At 38.7% G+C, this 23131-nt stretch overlaps 2 protein-coding genes across 3 annotated transcripts in view; one reads left to right on the forward strand and one right to left on the reverse strand.

Annotated features, from left to right (window-relative positions):
- cep95 (centrosomal protein 95) overlaps positions 1-17363 on the forward strand; it is a 42459-nt gene extending 25096 nt beyond the window's left edge. For both annotated transcript variants that reach the window (XM_008116382.3, XM_008116384.3), the window contains 12 exons: positions 1911-2020; positions 2511-2643; positions 5942-6050; positions 7453-7634; positions 8800-8892; positions 10153-10303; positions 12565-12725; positions 13517-13591; positions 14926-15078; positions 16554-16700; positions 16779-16850; positions 16936-17363. In XM_008116382.3, coding sequence (XP_008114589.1) covers positions 1911-2020; positions 2511-2643; positions 5942-6050; positions 7453-7634; positions 8800-8892; positions 10153-10303; positions 12565-12725; positions 13517-13591; positions 14926-15078; positions 16554-16700; positions 16779-16850; positions 16936-17115 — 1566 coding nt within the window. In that variant the 3' untranslated portion in view covers positions 17116-17363. The remainder of the gene's footprint in view (positions 1-1910; positions 2021-2510; positions 2644-5941; positions 6051-7452; positions 7635-8799; positions 8893-10152; positions 10304-12564; positions 12726-13516; positions 13592-14925; positions 15079-16553; positions 16701-16778; positions 16851-16935) is intronic.
- A 350-nt stretch (positions 17364-17713) lies between these two features.
- The window catches only part of smurf2 (SMAD specific E3 ubiquitin protein ligase 2), a 110358-nt gene continuing 104940 nt past the window's right edge, over positions 17714-23131 (reverse strand). Inside the window, exon 19 of the mRNA XM_008116381.3 lies at positions 17714-22289. Within this exon, the coding sequence (XP_008114588.2) occupies positions 22190-22289 (100 nt within the window). The 3' untranslated portion in view covers positions 17714-22189. The remainder of the gene's footprint in view (positions 22290-23131) is intronic.

Here is a 23131-nt window from a genome sequence, read left to right on the forward strand (position 1 = left end):
AAAGTACTTCATATACAGTAGTTGATTACTAATTTTGCGGATGATACAATAGTTGTGGTGCTTATCTCTGAAGGGGATGAGTCTGCTTATTGGGATGAGGTGGATTGGCTGCTCTCGTGGTGCAGGGACAGTAATTTTGTTCTTAACATTAATAAGACCATGGAGCTCATAGTGGACTACAGAAAGAATAAATCAGAAATTCAACTCTTGGTCATAAATGGAGACCAAGTGGAGTGGGTGGCCAGTTTTAAGTTTCTGGGTGTCACTGTTAAGGAGGATTTGACCTGGGACACTCATAAGGCAGCGTTGGTTAAGAGAGCCCAACAGGGATTGTACTATCTGAGACTTCTAAGGAACCATCAACTGAACGAAAAATTGCTGGTGACTTTCTATACCGTTGTGCTATAGAGAATGTCCTAACCTACTGAATCTGTGCATGGTTTAGTAACTGCACAGTGGCTGATAGGAAGACATTCCAAAGGGTCACCACTACTGCCCAGAGACTCATTGGTTGCCCTCTCCCCTCTTTGGAAGAACTTTATAGGTCCCGCAGCCTTAAGGAAGCTCAGAACATTCTTAAAGACCCATCTCACCGGCATATTCTTTTTTTGAATTATTATTATCTGGCAGATCATACAGGATGATGAAGACAAGGACAATAAGACTGAGAGATAGCTTTTATCCCAGAGCTGTAACTATATTGAACTCCATGGTTTTGCATTGATGCGGCATTGCGGTGGAGATTGGTGTGTGTGAGAATGGGAGTGTTGTTTTTGTGATGTGTGCTGTGGAAAGCATTTTATTTTGTTGGACAATGTAAAATGACAATAAAGTTACTCTATTCTATTTTCCTAGTTACAGTGTTTCCCCACTACTTCGCAGTTCGCTTATTGCGGACTCACTGTTTTGCGGAAAAATGTTGTATTTATTTATTAATTTGTTTACCCACGCCATTGCTGCTTTTAGTAGTTAAGTGGCCTTTCTCCCCCTTGTAAGCCCCGGAGAGAGTGAAACCTTTTCTACTGTGGGGGTGGGCGGCAGCAGAGGAGGCTGGAAGAGGCAGCCGGGCTTTCGCAGGGGTTAGGCCTGGAACCTAACCCCTGCGAAAAGTGAGGGAGCACTGTACCCTTATCATGGTTTGGTTAGAGATTTTTTTTAAAGAAACCACTCTCTGCATTGCTACCTCCTACTAAGGTGATTTGGGTAACTGGAGGGCTAAGGGGTCATTAGATCCTGAAGTCACCTTGGAGACCCCAAAATTGCCCCCAAATGCCTTTAGGGGGTAGGAGGAAATTTTCACCATGTTCCAAGAAAAGGCCTCTCTTGGACCTAAATTGTACCAGGAAGCCTGTTATTGACTTCTGGGAGCTCCAGGGAAATGCATTCCATGTCCCTTCAGCGCATTTAGATGCATTCTGGAACAAAGGTTTTGAAAACAATATTGTCCACTGGATAGGTGGGGGCTGCATCAGGCCCAGAAACTGCACATTGCCCACTCTTTTCCTATCATGGAGGATGTTGCGATACATAGTTGTCCATATCTGCTTTCTAACATGGCAAGGAAATTGGCTGGCTGGCTAGCTAGCTCTACTGTTTTGTATGCTATCTTGGCATTACGTTTCTGGAAGTGGCTGCCCTTGCCACCTGTACCAAATAATAGCTCCCCTCCTCCAAACAGAATGGGCCATTTTGGACCTGCAGCATCAGAACATGGAGTGAAATTGTACACTTGCTATGATGTAACTTATACCCTGCTGTCTAAGGTGACTGTTTCACCTGGCTTCATGGAGAAACCAGCCCTACTTGATTAGATTACATGGTAGTCACTGTTACATTTCATCACCTGGCTTTCTCTCGAATTTACTCCCACTTTTCCAGTGAACGCATATTTAAATTCTCTTTCTTAAAAGGAAACGAATGAGAGTTGTCAGTACACGCCAACGCCTTGTTTTGAAAGTACATTACCCACATCTTTACAAAGCACAAGACCTAAGCAAAGAAACCTGGTTCTTGGAAAGAGGTAGGTTGAGAACCATTGCTCTAGACTGTATATTATACTGAAGTTTGCTTATTTCATCTAGAGCTTCTTAATATGTGATTCCCTCCTCCCATTCTAGTTATCAGTGTAAATAGTGGTTCCTTACATTTGCCTGTCCTTGATTTCTCATTACTACTGACAATTGGCCAGGCAGGCAAGAGCTAGTGGAAGCTGTGGCCCAAACGTACTTGTGTTGAGTTTGAGACTGCTGACATAAGATGACAAGGTAATAACAGATGTCTTAATTCACCAAACCCATGAAGAATCCAAAAAATGAGGCCTTCCCTATGAGATAACAGTATGTCAGTATACTGCTATAGATTTAGGGATGAAAATGTGTTAAATAAATTAAAATCAAGGTTTAAAAATAAAATTACAAATGATAAACATGAGTAAAATGAGTAAAAACAATGTTAAAAATAAGTAAATGGAATATCAAAATATACTTATAGCTTGGTGGCTTGCTCTTTAGCCAGAATGAAAGCTGGACGGACTCCCTTGATGAAGAACCTCTTCCTCATAGAAAGGCAAAGGAAAAACTGTCTCGCCAGGAGTTGCATCACATGTCCCAGAAACTCTCTCGGCAGCTGAATGAACTTGATGCAGTAAGTGAGCACCATCTAACCTTTGTAATATTTTCACTTTGACTAGTGCAAGATTCTTCAAACATTAATAACTGTAGAAAAATGTAGTACATGGTGTGGACTGCATCAATCTTTTCTAACATTGATTCTTGCGGAGATTATATGATTTTAAAGGGGACAAGCTAATTCGTTTATCACTTTTAAGATTGGAGTGAACTTTTGAATTAGTCTAGGGGAAAATGACTAGTTTTTAGTTGCAACCTAATAATTTCAGACTTGAGGTGGCAGGGCAGTAACATGTTGGTTGGCTTGTGAATCTGCTAGACCGCCTATCATTATGTTGGAACTCAGTCACATCTTACAGAAGTTTATAGTCCTCATCAAGGACATGCATAGGCAGATGAGTTAGTTGGCAGGCAAAGCCCTTCCCCTCTTGTCCTCTTTATTTGCCTGCTTCTCTGTTCTCTCCTCCTATCACCTTGCTGGTTAGACTAGGCATGGACAAACCAGCCCTCCAGGTGTTTTGGACTTCAACTCCCAGAAATCCCAGCCAGCTTACCGGCTGTTAGGAATTGTGGCAGTTGAAGTCCAAAATACTTAGAGGGCCAAAGTTTGCCCATGCCTGAGTTTTTATTGTTTATTTATTTTATGTATTGTATGTATTTGTGTGGCATTGAATTGCTGCCTACTGTAAGACCGCTCTGAGTCCCCTTCGGGCTGAGAAGGGCAGGACACAAATGTAAATAAATAAATAAATAAATAAATAAGAATGATACTTTTCATTCAAAGTTTCCAGAATGCATAGCTAACCCATGAGTCCACAATTCTGTTCTCCTGTGATCAGAGAGAGAGAGGAGATGTCTCTAGAGAGATAGATGGATAACTAGCCCCTTAGTTCCCTATATAGAAATGTAGGTCTTTCAATATTATTTCGAAAGTATTTTGTAACTTTTAAAGCTTAACTCTGGTCCTGTAACTGCTGAAGTTCATTCACTTTACTGTTAGCCCATGAAACTTCTGATCTGCTAAAATGTTGTTGCTTTTGCTGCTGCTTTACATTTTTAAACACTTTTTCCTTTTTTGTAAATTACCCAACACATTAGAGTTGTGGCAATTAGAGTAGCATTGTTTGTAGTGGGTAGGTTAAAAATATAATCTGCATTACCTCTTAGGACAGATATCGATGCTAGCTACCTAAGATATTGTGTTCTTTATCAAGAACACTGCAGTTTGCCTCCTATTACTTACTGCCATTGAAGTAGGTATGGCTGCAGAAGGCAGATGGATGTTTTGTTATGGTCTTTTCAAAGCGCGATACTTGGAGAGAGAGATATATATATATATATATATATATATATATATATATATATATATAGAGAGAGAGAGAGAGAGAGAGAGAGAGAGAGAGAGAGAGAGAGAGAGAGAGAGAGATCCTGTTCTCTTCCACCTGTTATTCCCTGGACCTGTGATTATCTTACTTACTTCTTACCAAAGACAGCAGAAATATTTAAAAAAATGTCTGGATCATAAGAAATATGATATACAATCTGTAACCAAGAAAGGGTGAGAAAGCTACATTTATTTCTTAACAGGCAAGCCATTAAAAGGCTTCTTGAAATCTGGTAGGCAAATTGTGAATGCCAAGTGCTGTGGATGAATGCAAGTAGTTTTAGAAAAATATGTTGGGAACTGCATAGGACTGAGCCTAGGAGTGGGGTGGGAGGGCTGCCCAGGAGGCAAGATCCTCAGCTAAGCAGAGAAATTATTGGATCACCAGCCAGGTTCTCCTTCTTCGGATGCCATGGAGCAATGAGGCTATACCCATTGTAGAGAGCATCTTTGCACACACCCCACCTCCCTGTCTGTCTTCTGGATTCCTCTAGACCTTTTCAAACAGGTCACTTTATCTGTGCAGATCTAACATCATCAAAGTTAATGGGCACCTCAATTTTGGCAATGTAATTTAGCCAAAAAAGGTGAGCATTAGACTTAAGTAAATATAGTAATCAAGAATTATAGCCCTATTACTGACATCTGAAAATAAGTTTGAAATAAAACGCATATGCTCCTTTTTGAGTTTTATATGCGAAGAAATCCACTTTTGAAATAGGAAAGTGGTTTTAGATCACATGTATCAAACTCAAGGCCTGCAGGCCAAATCTGACCCATTATGTCATTTTATGTGGCCACTCTTCAGATGCTGGGCCACAGCTCCTCTATTCCTCATCATTAGACATGATTAAAGCTGATGGGAGCTGCGATACAGTAACATATGGAAGACTGTAGTTCGTTCTGTGAGGTTTGAATTCAAATACAAGACATGTAAAAATATGATGCCTGATTTTAAAATCAGCCTTTTCTCAACCTCAGAACTACAAGTGCTGTTTGGTTGCAATTCCCTTTATCCCTAGTCCGCATGGTGGATAATCAACAGTGGTGGGATTTGTCATTCAATAATATCTGGGGACCAAAACTGTGTAAAAACTAAAGAGCACCGACCACTATGTAAAAAAATATAGTTGTTGGAAAGCAATCATAATGCTGATGTGGCCTTCAATGAAAATGAGTTTGACATCCCTGCAAATAGTAATCTATTGCAGAGTTTCTTAAACTGTGGGTTCTGACTCCAAATGGGGAGTCCCCATAGCTCAACGTTGGAGTTGCAAAAGGCTCCCCCCCTCCCCCTAGAGAGTAGGAATGGACGGAGGAAAAGAAAAAGCCAAAAGCCAATCCCAAGCTGCTAAGAAAAAGAAAAGCTACCCACATGGATGGATGAGGTAGAATCATAGAATCATAGAATAGTAGAGTTGGAAGAGACCTCAAGGGCCATCCAGTCCAACCCCCTGCCAAGAAGCAGGAAATCGCATTCAAAGAAATGGGGAGAGGAGGAGGAGGTGAGATGAGGAAAAGCAAAAGTTTGTTACTGTTGTGGTACAGTTGGTCCTCCATATCTATGGATTTAACCATTCAATATTTTAAAATTGTATTTTTATACCTATTTGCATAAAACTTTCTTGGGCAAAAAAGTTGCAAGTTGAAAAGTTTAAGAAGCTCTGATCTAGAACAGAGAGAGACAGGGTGGAAAGCATGACTATTTCTCCCTGCTAAAGGATTTCTTCTTGCCACTTTAGTCATTTCTCATTTTGTTTTTTTAGTCTACAAAGATGTGGGCAGGGCTCTGTTTTATTTTGATTTTCATTGACTCTGTGCAAGGGTGCTCTCGGTCTTTTTTGGCATTAGCATTTGGGCATTTGGAAATCTTTGAGACTACCTTGGGAAGATCCTCCTGACAAAAGGGACATTTCTCTTTAAATAACAGATGTTAAAACATGCTTTGGGTGAACGGACCCAAGAAGAGTCATCATCTGAAGAGGATCAACTTTCTCAACACAGTGATAGCGTCATGGATTACCGTCAACGAAAACCAGGTAACTGTTACTGGAGAGTTGTATTTGTTGAGTTATAGTAAACTGCATGTTCCTGCAGCGTTCTTTTGGATTTCTTTCACAGAGGACCCCTCCTTTGTCCCAGCTGTCAGGGCAATATTCTGCAGGGGAACATGGGAGCAGCCTTTTTTGCTGTATAACCTCAGTTATGGAATATTTTCCCCTCTGAGAACCAATCAGTGTCAATATTGTTGTCATTCTGCCTCCAAGTAAAAGCATGATAACTTTATAAAGCTTTTGGGACATAATTGATCTTTTCTGTCTTTGTATATGAGCATAATTTTTAATTGTTTTAACGTATTTTTAGCCTGTCCTGTTTTAAATATTGAATGGTTTAATGTGCGTTTGGCCTTCAAATTATTCTTATTCTTTAAATCATTCAAATGTATTTTCTTGTATGCTGTCCTTGGATCTTTCCCTATAGGGCACAGTATGAATATTTTAATATACAAATAAAAAGAAATAAAAGTAAGATAAAGCTATGGAATGGACCAGGTTAGTGCCTATTTCTATGGCAAACTGCTGTACAATTCGTTAAAACCATTCCCACAAATTTTGTATTTTAGTGGGTATTCATATATACAGTCTGACTATTTACATTTGTTTCTAGGACTATCATTCCATGCATCTGAGGAAGTAGACTTCGTCTACGAAATTTTATGCTACCAACTTTGTTCTTCACCAGGGGATCCCCTTTGGGGCCCCTGGAAATAATTTTAATTGCAAAATAAAATCAACTTACTATCTTTATTTTCTCTAACTTAAATTTCGCATTTTTTTCCTTTATGACTAATGCAGTAAATTACAATAGTATCCATTCCATATTACATTACGATCATTGCATATCTTGAAAAATTGCTTATTCTCATCCACACTTTGAAATTAGGATCATGGTTAGACCCACAAGATCACAGTCTTACTGTGTCCAAATATTGTGTGACATGCCAATGTGGAGAGTCATAAAACTATTGGCCGCTACATTCTGAGAAAGGGGCCCATGGTTTTCCTCTGACTGGCAAAGGGCTGCATGGAACTAAAAAAAATTAAAAACCTTGCTCTAAAGTGCTATAAGATCCATTTTCCTACTGATGTTCCAGACAAATATGGCTATGTCTTTGAAAGTCATAAACAAGGTTAACATAAACACTAGAAACAGTTTTTTAATGTGTGTAAATCAACTTGCTCTCCGAAAATTAGTGTAGCCTTGGAATGTTAAGGAGCAGTGCACTGGTCTCAAAGACTTGACGGCAGGCAGTTGTTCAATTTGAACCAGCCCATTATGCTGCGGAAAGACATTTGCTCCTCTTTGTATGCCTATTGGAGTTCCTATCTTCAGTGAGTGTTACCAGCTCCAAGCTTCTGCATTTTTCCTTCCTTTTCACAGCCACTGCACGCCTGAAGAAAGCACCCAGCAGACAACGATCACTTTCTGCTTCACCGCCACCATCCAGTCACCTCTTGTCTGCGCTGGACAATGTCCTTCAGCAGAAGGATGCAAGAGAGCCAGCGGGAAATATGTGCGAACACTTGAGAAAGGAAGAAGACCAGAGGAATATAAGAGCAAAGGTAAATCAAGAGGATTCCAGACGCAGCCTGAATGCCCAAGAACGTCAATGAGCCAGGCCATTCATAGTTTCTGAAGAGACTTTAAAGAGGCATTGAAGAGTCTGAAGTGTCTTTTCTGCTTTTCCAGTGAGAATGTGAAGGTTTTTTTGCTTTGTTTTAAGGGGACAGGACCACAATTCAAGAGAGCTTTGTGTGGGCTTGATCTGTTGCCTTATTGGAAATCTGGGTTTTTTTTTTACACTGTTTCAGTCAGAATCGACCTGGAAAGCCTGCTGTGTGCTTATTTGGTAGAGGCGAGGAAGGTTGTGCCTCTCCACCCTCTGCAAAATGTTTAAAAATCCACATTAGTTAAAAATGTATTAAGTGTGTTTTGAGCGTACGTGTGCCTGCAACTTCATGTAGGTGAGATTGTGTGACACAAACACACATTAGCTCCCAGTAATTGCCCACCAAATATTTTGGACTCAAAAGGCTGACTTGGTTTTATATTTTGCCAGTGTAAACATACTGTTGCATTGTAAATTCAGTTTAACCCTCCTTTTTAAAATTTATCTGATGTTATGACTTTAATCTTTCTCATATTAAGACTCTTTCTAAATGACATGTGATCTTTGACTAGCTTTGTAACTTTTTTGAAAGAGCCTTAGGCCCGATCTTTATAGGTAAATCAGTAATACCTCTTGTATCACAACCATTACCTGAGATTCTCTGTTTCAGTTTTGAAACAGCAAGTTTCTGGGTACAGAGTCCTTATGCTTACTTTTGAAGCTATCTGTGATTTGGGACTTGAATGCCAAAAGGCCCATCTTCTCCTATGTGCCTGTTAAGACATATTTTATGTAAAGATGTATTTTCTGAGGTCAATTACAGGCAGTCCTTCCCTTTGTGGTTAGACAAGTTGTGAACAGAGTGAAGAACCTTGTGGAATCATTGTAACACTGTGTTCTTCAATTTAGCTATTCTGATGCCTCTTTTATTTCCATACACTTTTTGGAAGTATCAGTTTTCAAGTTAATGTTGTTACTTTTTCTGTGGAGTTTTGGGGTCTTTGTTGCTGTTTCAGGATCCTGATTTGTTGCTTTTTATTGTTGCCATATCATGTTTAATTAATGTATGCCGGAATGAATTTGTCATGAATGTTAAGCAAGCTTTGTTTGCCTTCTAGCTGTTGGCTAAAGCCTATGATGATGAATTGAGAGCTTATGAAGCTAGTGAAAGATTGGAAGTGGCAAAACTGAAAGCAAAGGCCAAAGAAACGGTAAGTGAGAGAACAAATAGCACTGATAAGAATTGTGCCTTTCTCGTATCTCTCTTGGCTTTACTGGTGTTCAAAGGGAGGATTCCCTGCCTTTCAGAGGGAATCTTCTTAATTTGTTTAGTTAATACTGAAACCATCAATAGAAATATGGCCATGTCAACATCACATGGCTGTAATGTTTTGCCTCAATGTAATCAAGGTTCACAGTTTATCTCCAAACTGTTGTTTGGTAGTAGCTCTCCAAATTGTCTCTGCTTTATTTCGTGCTATTTATTTCCCAGAAAAATTATCAAAGTTCCCTTCTCAGCAGGAGATGAAGTTCCAGGTTGGGTTCTTCAGCATACAACAAATGTTATCTGAACTGTAGCCCCTTAGAGATCAGAAACAGGTTGCCCTCTGAGCTGTGCTCTCTTTTGACTCAAGGAGTGGTAGGATCTCACTCTCAGGCCTTATTGCCAAAAGATGTCTGGAGACTTATATCTGGGAATATAGTGGTACCTGGGCATTGGAAAATGTGCCACTTAGTGGGATTTTTAATATGAGAATGTTTCCAATTAAAAGCTGTCCCTTCCATGAAGGTGATGGCAAAGCTGACGTTCCCAGAAGGTACAGACTTGCCTTTAAAAAAGCCTTCCTTCCATTGAAGCAGAAAGAAGTGGTCACTGATTCCCTCCTACTGTCACATTCAGCCATGAAAATTCATCCTTGAAGCTCTCTTCACTGCCTGGTTTCAGGCACAGAGAAAGGAAAACTGGTTTTCTCCTGCACACTCTGGGAGACAGTGAGATCTTTGGACCTGAAATCATTGATATTTGAAGAGTAGAAATGGGGTGTAGTGTGTGCATGCATGTATTCAGGCTAACATTTCTGTCTATTAGGGTATGTGAAAGAGGGGAGAGCTCCTGTCCTGCAGAGGGTCCGCATCTTTATCTTTGATACAGTGTTGCACGTAACCAATCACTTGCATAAATCTTATTGTTTGTTCTGGTTAAAATAGAGCCACTGAATTAATGAGATTTTCCTGCCTGCTAACTCGCCATTTAACAGTTGATTCAATGGGTGTACTCTTGTTGAGTCTGACCAACAGAATTCCAGACATAGTGGTGTTGGACAGAATGGTTCTTTTTACTTGGGGATCTTCTATCTTCCTTTTTGGGAAATTCCAAGTAGCCTGTGTGAATCCCTTCACTAATGCCTGGTGTCTATTTGCTCAATGTGACAACATCTAACTGACAATACTCCCTATGTGTTTTTATCTAGGAACAAAAATATAAGCAGTGCATCTTGAAAGGACCTCCAAGAACTTCACAAGCAGCAAAAATTTATTCTCAGAAAAGTGGGCCTAGGAATCCCAAACTCAACCAGTGGATTTCAAGGGGAGGCTTTGCAAAGCCAAAGAAAGCAATCCCATGTAAGAACAGCAAGTTGTTAAAGCCTGGGCATCTTCTGAATGTATGGGCTAGAGGCCAGGAATGCTTGCTTCTTGCCAATATATATTTGAGTGAAATAATTGATCTTACAGCCTCCATATGTGGAAGGGCAGCCAGTTTAACTGTGGTATAACCATGTGCACCTACAGTACTCATATTGACCCATGGATAAGTTGATCCCAGTTTTGGGGGCTATTTTTGACTAAAAATTCTAGATTTACACATGAATTTACGGGATAGGTTACAATGCCTGCACTAAGTGCCTAGTTTTCTGTTTCTCATTACAGTAGAGTCTCACTTATCCAAGCCTCTGGATTAGCCAAACCATTTTTGTAGTTAATGTTTTCAATATATCATGATATTTTGGTGCTAAATTCATAAATACAATAATTACAGCATAATATTACTGCGTATTGAACTACTTTTTCTGTCAGATTTGTTGTATAACATGATGTTTTGGTGCTTAATTTGTAAAATCATAACCTAATTTGATGTTTAATAGGCGTTTCCATAATCCCTCCTTATTATCTAAGATATTTGCTTATCCAAACTTCTGCTGGCCCGTTTAGCTTGGATAAGTGAGACTGTACTGTACTTCACAAAGCTGGCATTTAAAGATGTCTCTTTTTCAACATAAGGAAAAGGCAGGAAGTATTATGTGATCACCTAAACCAGGATGAACGACTGTAGAAGGAATGAGGGATATTTGTAACCCTTTCACCTTCTCTATCGGGTCAAAGTACACTTCAACACACAACGTAACTAGATGTGAGCTCACATTGCTTCCAGTTTTGTTTTGTGCTGATTGTGTAACTGACTGTTGAGTTTCTAGACTACAGGGGCTTGTGGTTTGAGTTGCTTTCAGGGGGTTTGGGTAAAATATTTTCTGGAAAAAATAATTTGGCTGGGGAAGTACTAATGACTCAGCACGCTACATGCTGCCTATGGATCAGACTTTACCCACTGCCTAAGCAAAATCTATTGGCCACACAAATCAAACGTATCATCCTGCTTATCCTGTGGATCGTATTGATCTAAAGTATCCCATGCCATGACTTCTGCACAGTCTCGGGATCTCCGCTTCTGGTCTGGAGATGGAGAACTTTCAAAGCTTCCAGTAGTGATAGAGGGGGTGAGTTGTGAAGTTGGATCCACCCTTCCCAAGTTGACTCTTCTTTTGGAGAAGGAGATCAACATTTACTGTGGCTCCAGGAACATCTTCTCAAGGACCATAGTATTGGTGTCTTAATCTTCTTTCAAAGCATAGATTTATAGAATGTATTTATGTATTATACACATAGAGCTGCTGTTAGCTAGAATGTGGGAATGTTAGCTATCCCATATTAATAACATATAAGAACTACTGAGATTCACTTCGTTGTTTCTGTTGTTTCTGCATCTTCATAGTGCTCAGAGCAAAGAACGTGTAAAAAGACTAGGATTTTTGAAAGTGCCATTTAAAAAAATCCTGAAATTGATTTTTTATTTATTTCCAAGTCACTATATGATAAAATTAAAAAAATGGAGGTTTTACCAAAAAGAAATTCTCATCACAATCCATTATATTTCACTTTAACAAATAGAATGAATTACTTTTAAGTGGAGATTGAATGATGGAGTTGAGAGGTTTGTGAAGAGGGTAGTTGAGGTGATGGGATATGTATATATGTTTGGGTACCCACATTCCCATGTTTCATACCACATATCTGTTCTAGATTGGCATTCTCTTCTGTTACATAAATTTGTTCTCCATTCCTGCCCTTGACAATACTCTTGACAGTTTAAAGAGTGCCAGCCTTTCCTCAAATCTAGCCGCTTTGAGTCTCGTTTACCAGAAAAAAAGCAGGATAAATATAATATAAATATTATAATAATATTGTGTTAACACATTTTTTGTTTCTGGGTTATAATTGTCATTTCCTACTTGGTTCTATCATAAAACATGGAAAAAGTTCATTAAGCTGCAAGACCTTAGTTTTTTCAGGACATCCTGCAGCACATTTTGCTATAGTTTTTCAATGACTATCTCATCAAGTCTCAATCAATTCAATATAGTTTGTGGCATCCACAAAAACAAAGTTTCTGGAGAATAACAACTACTTTCAGAATAAGTACCGCACAATTAAACAGGAAATAACACTTTCAACCCAGGAATAGATTTTTTCCCCCAAATTTTGTTACATAGTGGCCATGCAATGTGAACATACATATTTACTTGCTTACTCCTTCCTTTCTCTTGCAGTGAAAGTCAAGGAAAATGAACTTTTGCCTAAACTATTGGAAGATTTTCCCCACTTGCAAATTTCCCGCCCAACTATGAATAGGATGTGGCAGCAGCAGGTTGCGCAGATAGACCAACTGAAATCTCCCATCAACAGAAGTCGTCAGAAACTTCAGAATGAAGTGAGTTGTTTCCTAAAGACTCACAAACTTCTCAAGATAAAATAAACAGTGTACAGATGCAGCAGGTGAAAACATCTAAATCCTTTAACTGATGGGGTCCAGCATCACCCGCAGCAAGTAGTAAAACTGAACCCCGGAGAGTCCTGTGAGCAAAGAGAGAATATGTGTGCTGTGAGTTAGTTAGACCGCTAGGCCCTGTTAACTTTCCTATTTAGTAATGTAGTCCTTTGAATAAAGTGTTTCATATCTTTTTAAGATTGGCTGTGCTCCTGAATTGCTTTAAGCTCAATGGCTCTACTGATGGCACTAGAAACTTCTGATCTGCTGCTGCTACTGCTGTTGTTGTTGCTTTACCATTTTTGTATAATTTTTGGAAATGACCACCCCCCCCCCCCTCCACCAGCAGATGTAACCTTTTGTCTCCTTTTCATTGTGGAAGGAGTGATCCAGAATATCTTAATGTACTACCTGATGGAATTGCATTAGGGCACATTGTCATGACAAATCAGTTGTGCCTTTGGTGGCAGGACGATCCAAAGCTCCATTCAGCTGCAGTTTTACAACCGGAAAAAAAGAGCCATTGACTTCTAGCTTGCATATTTAAATCAACAGGATTCCAATCATTACTGCCAGTTGATCACTGTTGATCAGGTCAGAGAGTTTCAGAAAGAGACAGTCAATCCAGAGTTGGCAAGGATAAGACATCTTTGTAATATGTTAAACTAGAAAATATGCAGACTGATGTGTGAAGGAAAAAAGCCTTTCAAAGAGATGTACTATTTTTCTTTTAGGTACTAGAAACTCTGAAGAAACATGAGCTCCTTGCTGACCTCATCAAGAAAGAGCAGACTCATAATAGGAGGCTGGTAAGTCTGATTGACTGATTTTCAACATATTTATAAGCTGCTTTTCTGGACAAGTCCATCCAGAGCAGCTTGTAATATTGTAATGGGGTGGTGGTGGTGGTGGGGAATGGTGAACCTTAGATAAGAATGATGCATTAATATGAAATTCATTTTCTGTTATCAATCTGTCTATAATGTGGTTTTTAATTGTTGTCAGACTGTAGTTCTTAGTGTCTCTGTTGTGCTGACTTCAACTGATGCAGGTTATCAAACCACTTCTAGAGCCAGAGGAATGAAAGAACATCATGTCCAATAAATAACACTAAGTAACAAAATTAGAACAAATTTCTGTTCCTGGTTTGAAAGTGTTATTTCCTGTTTAATTGTGCAGAAACGTTGTTTTTGTGGCTCCCACAAACTATGTTACATTGGTTGAGACCGGATGAGATTTTCATTGACAAATTTCATTGGCAAAATGTGCTGCAGGATGTCCCGCAAAAACAAAGTTTTTGCAGTTTAATCAACTTTCCCATTGTTTTTATGATAGAACTAATTAGGAAATGACATTTATAACCCAGGAACACAAATTGTGTTACACCGTGTTATGAAATGCTTCACTCTATTGCCTTGACCAGATGCACATCAAAGAAAACAATGTCTGGGACATACCAGAACCCAAGGGTCTTCTAGAGCAGAGGGATTTCTTAAACTTTTCCACTCACAGTCCCTTTCGGCCTGAGAAATATTGTATGTACGTATATAAAGCAAGTATAAAAACCAAACAGTTGTTGATAATAAATCAGCATTTGCAAGCTTTGCTAAACAGCTGATTTTCTTTTTATGAAGCACAGCTGAAGCAATTTTTGCAGAGTGCAGTATAAATACTGCACAGCAAATTCGTGTAAACAGCCACTTGGTGATGTTCAGAATCCTTTTATTGCTACCAAATATTTCAGGACTCCAACATTGAGCTAAAGGGACCCCATTTGGAGTCAGGACCCACAGTTTAAGAAGCAGTTCTATAGAGGTCCTGGAAGATGATGTTGTTGTGTATCTAGTATCTAGGTTATATAGTGACATCTCTTCTCACCAACTACTCACTTCCCATCTGCTGTGTAGCCATGGTTGGGTGTGTGTGATGGACCTCAGGGGGAAGGTGCTTCCTGTGAAAGAGGGGAGGGATATTTTGTAATTCCACTATGGCAGAACTTTATGATGTGCCTCCCAACACTAGATCTTGACCCACAATTTTTAAGTAGTCGTTATTATGAAACCTTCCAGAAAGGCTAGTGTACGTGTTCCCATCTGCTAAGGGAAATTAAGTGATTTTTTTCTGTTTTTGTTGTTACTGTTAGCAAGAATTTAAGCAGCGCATTCATCGGCAGAAATATACTGAGAATAAGGTGAGGGACAGAAGGCAGCAGATTGTGAGAGCCAAAAAGTACTACCAAGATTACAGAGTTCAGCTGCGGGCCAAGATGATGCGGGCCAGGACACGGGAGGAACGCGTAAGTAGTGGACCTTTCCCTTCAGGAAGATGGATCTTTCATCCGGTTGCCCTTGGCGAGTTAAGAGCATTGCTCTGCCTGAGTTTCGTTTTGTTGTAAGAGCAGCGTTTTAAGTTAAGAGCTGGTGCCAGGGGAAGCGCAAGTGTGACAAGCTTATAGGGCTTCAAGGGTGCCTCGCACTCTTGTCTGCTTTGGGAGAGTGCTGTCTGCTTTGCTCTTGTCCACTTTGAGGAACTTCGGTTTAGTTGATTTTGTGTGGTTTTTATTCTTGGTATATTTGGCTTCATAAAGAGAGAGAGAGTGAGAGACAGCAAGGGAGGAAGAGAGGCTGAAATGAGTACAGTATGAAGAAAATGATGCTTCTACCTCTTCAGTTTGTGCTGCCTTGCCACAACCTTGTGCTTCGACCATTTTAAAGTTGATCTTTCTTTTGTATTGTTCCATGTGAATGTGCATTTATATGCTATTTATTATTTATAAAGTTCATTTTCTTATTTCAAAACATGTAGCAAAAAACAATGGGGGGTAATTTGGGCAACCGGAATGGATTAATATCATTTCAATGGGAAAATTTACTTTGGAGATAAAAGCATTTTAAGTTACAAGCTCAATTCACAGAACAACTAGTAAATAGTTTAAGCATAACAAACCAAACAACTGGGGAGATATATGAATAAAAATAGCCATTGTTAAGATTTATTTATTTATTAAACTCAACGCTTCAGCCAAAATGTCTCCCAGGGCAGCTATATAAACACCACTAATTTGGCCATCTGTCGGGGGTGCTTTGAATGCGATTTCCTGCTTCTTAGCAGGGGGTTGGACTGGATGGCCCATGAGGTCTCTTCCAACTCTACTATTCTATGATTCTATGATTAATTTGACATGCACTGCCCGCTATCCTAAAGCCTTTTTATTCAGACAAATTTTTAAAGAAGGGAGTTGTTAAGATCACGTCAGGGGGGTGGTGTGGTTTTACTAGGAATAGGTTTTTAATTGGTTTTAAATGTTTATTGTTTCATACTGTTCATGTTTATTTCCAAGTTAAAGTTTGTATATTTTAGGTTTTAATTGTATTGATTTTGTTGTGAGCCACTTTGAGTCTTTTTAGAGAGAAAAAGCTGGATATTATTATTATTAATATATGATGGTTGATGTGGAATATGGCACTGTACAAGTTTGATGTGACAGAACTCTGGAAGCTGGGAGGGGAGGAGCAATAAAAGAAAACGTAGGCACCAGTTCTTAATAGTTGCAATTCTTATGACCAGCTTGATGGATGGAAGCCACAGGCATGTGACTGTCGCAGAAGGGCCATCAAAGCTGTCAGTCTTTCAGTGGAGTCAATAGGATAGCTCAGTCTTCCTTCTCTTCCATGGATCCACCCTCTGCTGAAATGGCAGTTGCTAATGGAGAGTTGAGGAACAGTTAATGGAAAGCCCTAACATGATTGTGAATGTCTTTTTTTTTTGCAGATATTTAAAAGCTTGTTTGAAGAAGGCTTGGAAATTCAGAAACAAAGACTGCACGAGTTAAGAGCATATGCCAAGGAAAAGCGTGCTGAGCAAAGAAAGCAGCATCAGGATGAATTAGAGTCTATGGAGAACTACTACAAGAACCAGGTAGGCTCTGCATCCTTGCCATCCCATAAGAAAATGTTTTGCCTCCACATTGTTGACCTTCCTTTGTGTTGTGCTTAGTTTTCAATGCTGGCAGAAGCTGTTTCAGCAGAACGTCACGAAATCCAAACCAGAGAGAAAGCACATGCAAACGTAAGTGAGCCTTGTTGCTTTAGACTTCCAGGACTTGCTGATGAATTGATCAGTGTCTTAACTTAATCTTCATATTGTTTTTCAGACATTAAACAAAGTGAAACGTGAACTGCGGTCAAAGATGGAGAAAGAGATTAAAGAGTTGCAGGATATGATCATGCAAAACGACGACGATACCTTTTTCCGAGAACTGGAAGCAGACCGTCTGAAATCCAGGCTCCTGGTGGCTTCCTTTCAGTATAACAAAAACTACCAGTTCCTTTAGGTCTTGGCTGGTTTCTCTCACAAATACTTCTGTGATTTAGTCCTGGCAAAAAAACTTCTTAAAGAAAACATCGAGGGGACCAAAACTAGAAGTGTGAAGTTAGCAGTTTGTTTTGCCACCTGGGATTTGCTGTCCTAAATCCAAAATTAAGCTTGTTTACAATGGCAAGAAAATACTGAATGGACACTCTGCGAAGATTTTATTTTTACAGATTTTTAAAATAAAAATTATGTAGAAACTTTTCAAAATCAAGTTGTTGGAAAGTGTTCTTCTAGGCTTGTCAGGTTAATTGAGCTATACCTGAGCTACCAAGAATATACAAAACCTAGAGTGGGGTTGTGTAGAGGGCAAAAACCTATTAAAGTGGAATGTAGCCGTTTTGAGTCTCCTTTGTGGAGAGAAAAAGCGGGATATAAATATAATTACAGAACCATCCACCCACAAAAGTCAACAAGAATTACTAGACATTAGGAAAGTATCCTGAAGACTGGCCTTATTTTTATTGAAAGCGCTTCCATGTGTTCTCCTCTCTTAAGATGAATTAATATGAATGCCAGTATTCATTTTACTTAAACATCAAGAAGATGCAAAACAAACATTTCTTTAAAACGGTTGATGCTGTGGCAGTGCAAACAGCATACAAATTTTATTGCTTGACTTCTGCATGGGTACATAGTTTAAAAAAACATTTTATACAGATGTATTGTTAAAGCTCATGTAACAGCTTGGTGAAGATACAAGAGATATTGATACTAAAAACACTCTGCAATAAATACAATAGAAATGCAACTTAAAAAACATCTGTCAGTCTGTGAAAGGGAAAAATCATACCAAGATGGGAATAATTTTCGCTATAGACAAAGCTCTTAAAATTTGGCAGAGACGGAAATCTACAAATAGAGTGTATAAAGTACAAATTGCACCTGTTAAGTGTGGTGTAGTTTAAAGTCTGAAGCAATGGGCTCATGCTACATTAAAATGTACGATATAGGAGCAAAGCTCTTGCTTCCATTACTGCAGCCAGTTTAAATGCACCAAAGGTTTAACAGATGTAGTGTTGTAGAAAAACGACAAAAAAATCACTGTGTGCTCTGGACTTTAGTACAACATAGAAATTTGGTAAAAATAAAATCAGTTTAAGGAAACTGAAGCTATGTGCAAAAAAATAGAATACATACTGTACAAAGCACCATTACAAAACTTTACACCTAGAAAATAAATTTGAAGCAGTTAAGTACTGCATAACAGAACCCTACCAAAATACTCACTATCCACATTAACACATTCATTAATGGAAAGAAAGTAATGAAATGTGAGGCGATGTCTCTTAACCACTGAATGCAAAACTCAGAATGAATGATGAAACCAAGTAGGAAAAAAGACATGTTGGAAATAAATATTCACATTTAAATCTAAGGTGAAAAGCCAAAGTTTCAACGCACTACAGTTGATGGGTCCAGAGATGTTTCTAATAGATTGTGTGCTGTAAAGCTCTTAATAGTAACGCAGATACAAAGGCACTCAAAAGACCAGATATTTCATTTGCAACGCTCTGCTCAGTGTAAGTCAAAGCAATATGCAGAAATGCTTAGTATTTGATTTATAAAGCTAGCCCTATAAAGACAGAAGAATCTCTGGACACAAATTAAAGCAAGTTCACAATGAGGTGATGCCGAACCTCTAATATTGATATTGGACTGGAGTCAGTTTGCCTTCCTCAAGCCATTTGAAATGAGCCCTTTTGTTGAAGCCTGTCAACACCGTATTTGAATTCTCATTTATCCTTCTCGAGTTACTAAGCTGTCTCCCATTATTGAAATACAGTAGTATGAACAAAGCCTAAGCCATTCATGAAGACTGTAATCTGGGGCAACACCCTTAAAGAATGGAAAGGGTAAGGTTATCTTAAATAAAGTAAGAATTCTGCTGAATGAAGGAAATGTACATAGCAAGCTAGGTTTTGTACAAATCCTGCTTTCTTGAGAAATCCCACAACTAGCTGGGTAGGTGCAGAAGAACATGTTTGGGAACACCAGAAGAATAATAATCTACATTAGGCATTTCACAGGAATGTACAAGTTGTGGCTTTTCAGATGTTGTTGGTTTACGGTCCTAACAAGGATGACCAATGGTTATTGATGATGAAAGTTCCAACATTTGGAAAGCTGCAAGTTGCCCACACTTGTCCTGCACTGAATGTTAATGGCAGGAAAGGAAACCGGCACTGCACCGGTTCATTCGAAAGTAAAGAAAGGAGGAACTGAGGCAATGGTATTCTGGGTACCTGAAGGAACAGTTGAAGCAGATAACCGCAGAGCTACTTTGAAAGAATCATCAAACATCAGGCAGTCTAGCAACTTAGCAGGATCTCTCATGACTATGTTTTCACTCCAAAACAGCCAGAGATCTATACAACCATGAATGTCTTTTCAGCAAAGGGGGGCAACTACCCAAAGCTGGGGTCATACCTTCTTACACCTGTTTTTTAAAAAATTCCAAAACAACTTTTACATCTGAAATATTTTGCTCAATATTTTGATCCCACTTAGCCTGTACAACAAACGTACAATAAAGAAAGCCCATTCAAACATACTGAAAGTAGCTAGGGGTATTGTGACCATTTAAGTTTATCAAAAGAATCCCTCTCCCAAATTATTTAGGAGTGGGAAAGTGTAGCCTCCACATTCCCTACCCTTAGTTTCGTCTGATACGGCCCACGGACAGAAGAGACAAGTCTGCTAACTCCTATCGTTCCACAATATAAATAGATCACCTACTCCCACCATTGGGTTTGCTACAGTTGTTCAATGTGTGTGGTTGAAAGAATATATACTGGGATAGAAACATCTCTCTACAGAGAAGCAAGAGTCTCAAAGGATTCACTTCACAGCTAATACTGCCACAGATTCAATGAAATTGTTAGGGGCCACACAACTTTCAGGTCTCCAGAATCGACAGCTGAGTCCTAGCTGAAAAAGCAAGAGCCTCTCTGTCAGACACTGTTTGCCCTGCTTGCTTTTTCCACATATTAGACAGTTATTGAGGATAAAGTCTCAGGCCAGATAAAGTGTCCAAAAACTAGCTTCCAACCTATCTCAACACTGAGACTGCAGTGGTGGTTTTAGAGGTCTACTAACATTGTGTGGCTATGGCCTGCCTAACAATGCTTTCTGTTTCCTGCTTCTCAGTGGAAAAATGAGGAAGAGAATGCTATCAAAGTTCCCAACATTGCTCAGAAAGCCATCAGGCCAAATCCAAAATCAGTCCTACCTGTTAGAAGAACTACTGAATAAATGGGGCATGTTCGTTACAAGCAATCTTAAGTTCTGGGTGCTGTGAGTTTTCCAGGCTGTTTGGCCACGTTCCAGAAGCATTCTCTCCTGACATTTCGCTCACATCTATGGCAGGCATCCTCAGAGATTGTGAGGATGTCTGCTATAGATGTGGGTGAAACGTCAGGACATAATGCTTCAGGAATATGGTCACACAGCCTGGAAAACTCACAGAAATCATCGACAACCTAAGTTCTATTGATTTCAGCATATTTGCTCAAGGGTATGATGAGCCCAGATTTCAGCCCTTAGGTTAGACACATCAGCTCCAATTGCTTTCTCCATATTGGGATATGGGATCCATAAAACTATGGCAAAATATTCGCATTAACCTGAGTGTACACCAGCACAGCAGCGAATTGTGCAAGAGAAGTGACGCTTGTTTTCAGCATCCACACACATGCACACACAATTACAAAGAGAGCTTAATATGTGAAGTATCCCTAAGGCACAAGTCCAACATCTATTACATGGGGACTTGAGAGAAAGTTCCTCACATAGCAGTCATTAAGAGTATATAATGAATATGCCCTGTATATTTTAAGTATTTTGCAAATAAGAGCTTCCATTAAAATAGCCATGTCCACTCTGTGTCCCAACAAGAGCACATCACATTATATTTTGCATATCACAGAAAAGCAAAGCTTCTGCATTTCTCTGAGTTCATTGCATCACCATTTTCCCCTTAACTGTAGCCAAAACAAACCCCATATATGACAAGAAAGTTAGAAAAACAGATGTTTTATAACCTGGTATGATTATTCAACACAATGCAGTACAGAGGGACTTCAGACGAACAAAAGGACTTTTGGTTGGTATGACATCCATAGAGCATTTTTGAAAGATGAATTGATGGCCAGGAAGAAGACTGCTGAGATCACCAACATACATTTAGGAGTTTTAAAAAATGCAGCAATTCCATTTAAAATGGAAAGCATTTTTTTTTAAAAAAACCTCAAGTATTCACTTTCTTTTTACAAAAAAAGTTATTTAAAAATGCTAAATGCCTATATTTTTTTTTCTTTTCTTTTTTTTTAAAAAAAGGGTTTTCCACATTTACCACAAATTACTGTACCAAATGCAGTGCAAGTGAACCTGTCATCCAAGCTTGAGAGATATAAAAAATCTTAAGAGAAGGAACACTGAAGATGAAATCATCATAACACAGAATAAAATTACCCACTATAAGAAAACACAGTTTATATGTTAAGTGGCCTTAATTTAAAAGGTTTATGATTTGTATAGCCAATTTATGCAAAAAATTAGAGTAATCAAAATATTTTATTTAAAAAAATAGCAGGTTATAGGTGCTGTTCAGCATCACATAATTATGTAAATAGGCTGGAACGTGACTTGTACCGTCTGTATCTTGGATCTGGAAGAATAGAAATCAGGTAGGCAAATAGATCAGATCGCTTCTTTTTTTTTTACAAAAATAGTAGTCGTCTTTTAAAGAGAAGAATACTGCTTAACTGTTGAAATGAAGAAGAAGTCAGCATTCTGTTCTGTTCAAGATATGAGTTTTTAAAATAGCAGCTGAATGATTCCTTGGCAGGAGCCACAGGACATTTTGTTGAATGACGAATTCCAAAAATTGTCCTTTTCCCTCATATTGTCCTAAAGTAGAAAAAAACGGGGGGAAGAAAGTTTCCTATATTTCAAGCATTGACTGTGTCATGGCTGTAGGGAGGGTTTTCTGCTTGGTGGTGTATAAATACAATCCCAAGTAAGTCTGCAAATGTTCATTCCACAGCAAACCCACAAGTTTCTTCAATGGCGGTTAGCAGCTTTTCATAGAGCTTCTCGTAGCTTTCATAAGGAGGAATGTCTATTCGATTGAAGCTGCAAATCAAGGGGAAAAAAATCTTAAATGGGTTTTCGACCCATAACACTAACACACACAGCCTTTAAGGCAACAAAATCAGTAAGGTATAATACTACATACATACACCTCTACAAAAATGATTATATAATAAAAGAGATCAATGAAGTGGTCTACCCGCATAGTTTTTTAATAGAATCCTGAAAGATATCCTAGATAGAAATGGAATTAGATCGCAGTCCCTGAATAAGACAAACACTATGTAACAAAATTTGGAAAAAAAATATGTTCCTGATTTGAAAGTGCTATTTTCTGTTTAATTGTGTAGTACTTATATTGAAAAAAGTTGTTGTACTCCGGAAATTTCATTTTTGTGGCTGCCACAAACTATGTTGAATTGGTTGACACTCAATGAGATAGTCATTAAAAAACCAGAGCAAACTGTGCTACAGGATGCCTCACAAAAACAAAGTTTTGGCAGTTTAATAAACTTTTTCATGTTTTTATGATGGAACCAATTAAGAAATGACATTTATCCCCCAGGAACAAAAATCGGGTTACAAAGTGAAATCCTGCCTAACACAATGTAGACACATCATAACTACTCATCTATAAGTTACAGGGCTGCTAACCTTTCTCTATGCTGTCCAAAACTAATATAGTTACACTTAAAAACTGTACCTGTTCCAACTGACATACAAATTCAACTTAAGCAACAAACCAAAATGTTTAATCATCAAAGCAAAGGACTGATTTCCACAAAGTGTTTACAAATACAGTTTGGGTGAGATGTTGTTTTAAAGAAGCCAATTTAATAAAGTTGCTTTTTTTTTTCTTTCTCGTGTCAGGAGCAACCGGAGTT

This window comes from Anolis carolinensis, chromosome 2, assembly GCF_035594765.1.
Source record: "Anolis carolinensis isolate JA03-04 chromosome 2, rAnoCar3.1.pri, whole genome shotgun sequence".
In the NCBI taxonomy this organism is placed as follows: Eukaryota; Metazoa; Chordata; class Lepidosauria; order Squamata; family Dactyloidae; genus Anolis; species Anolis carolinensis.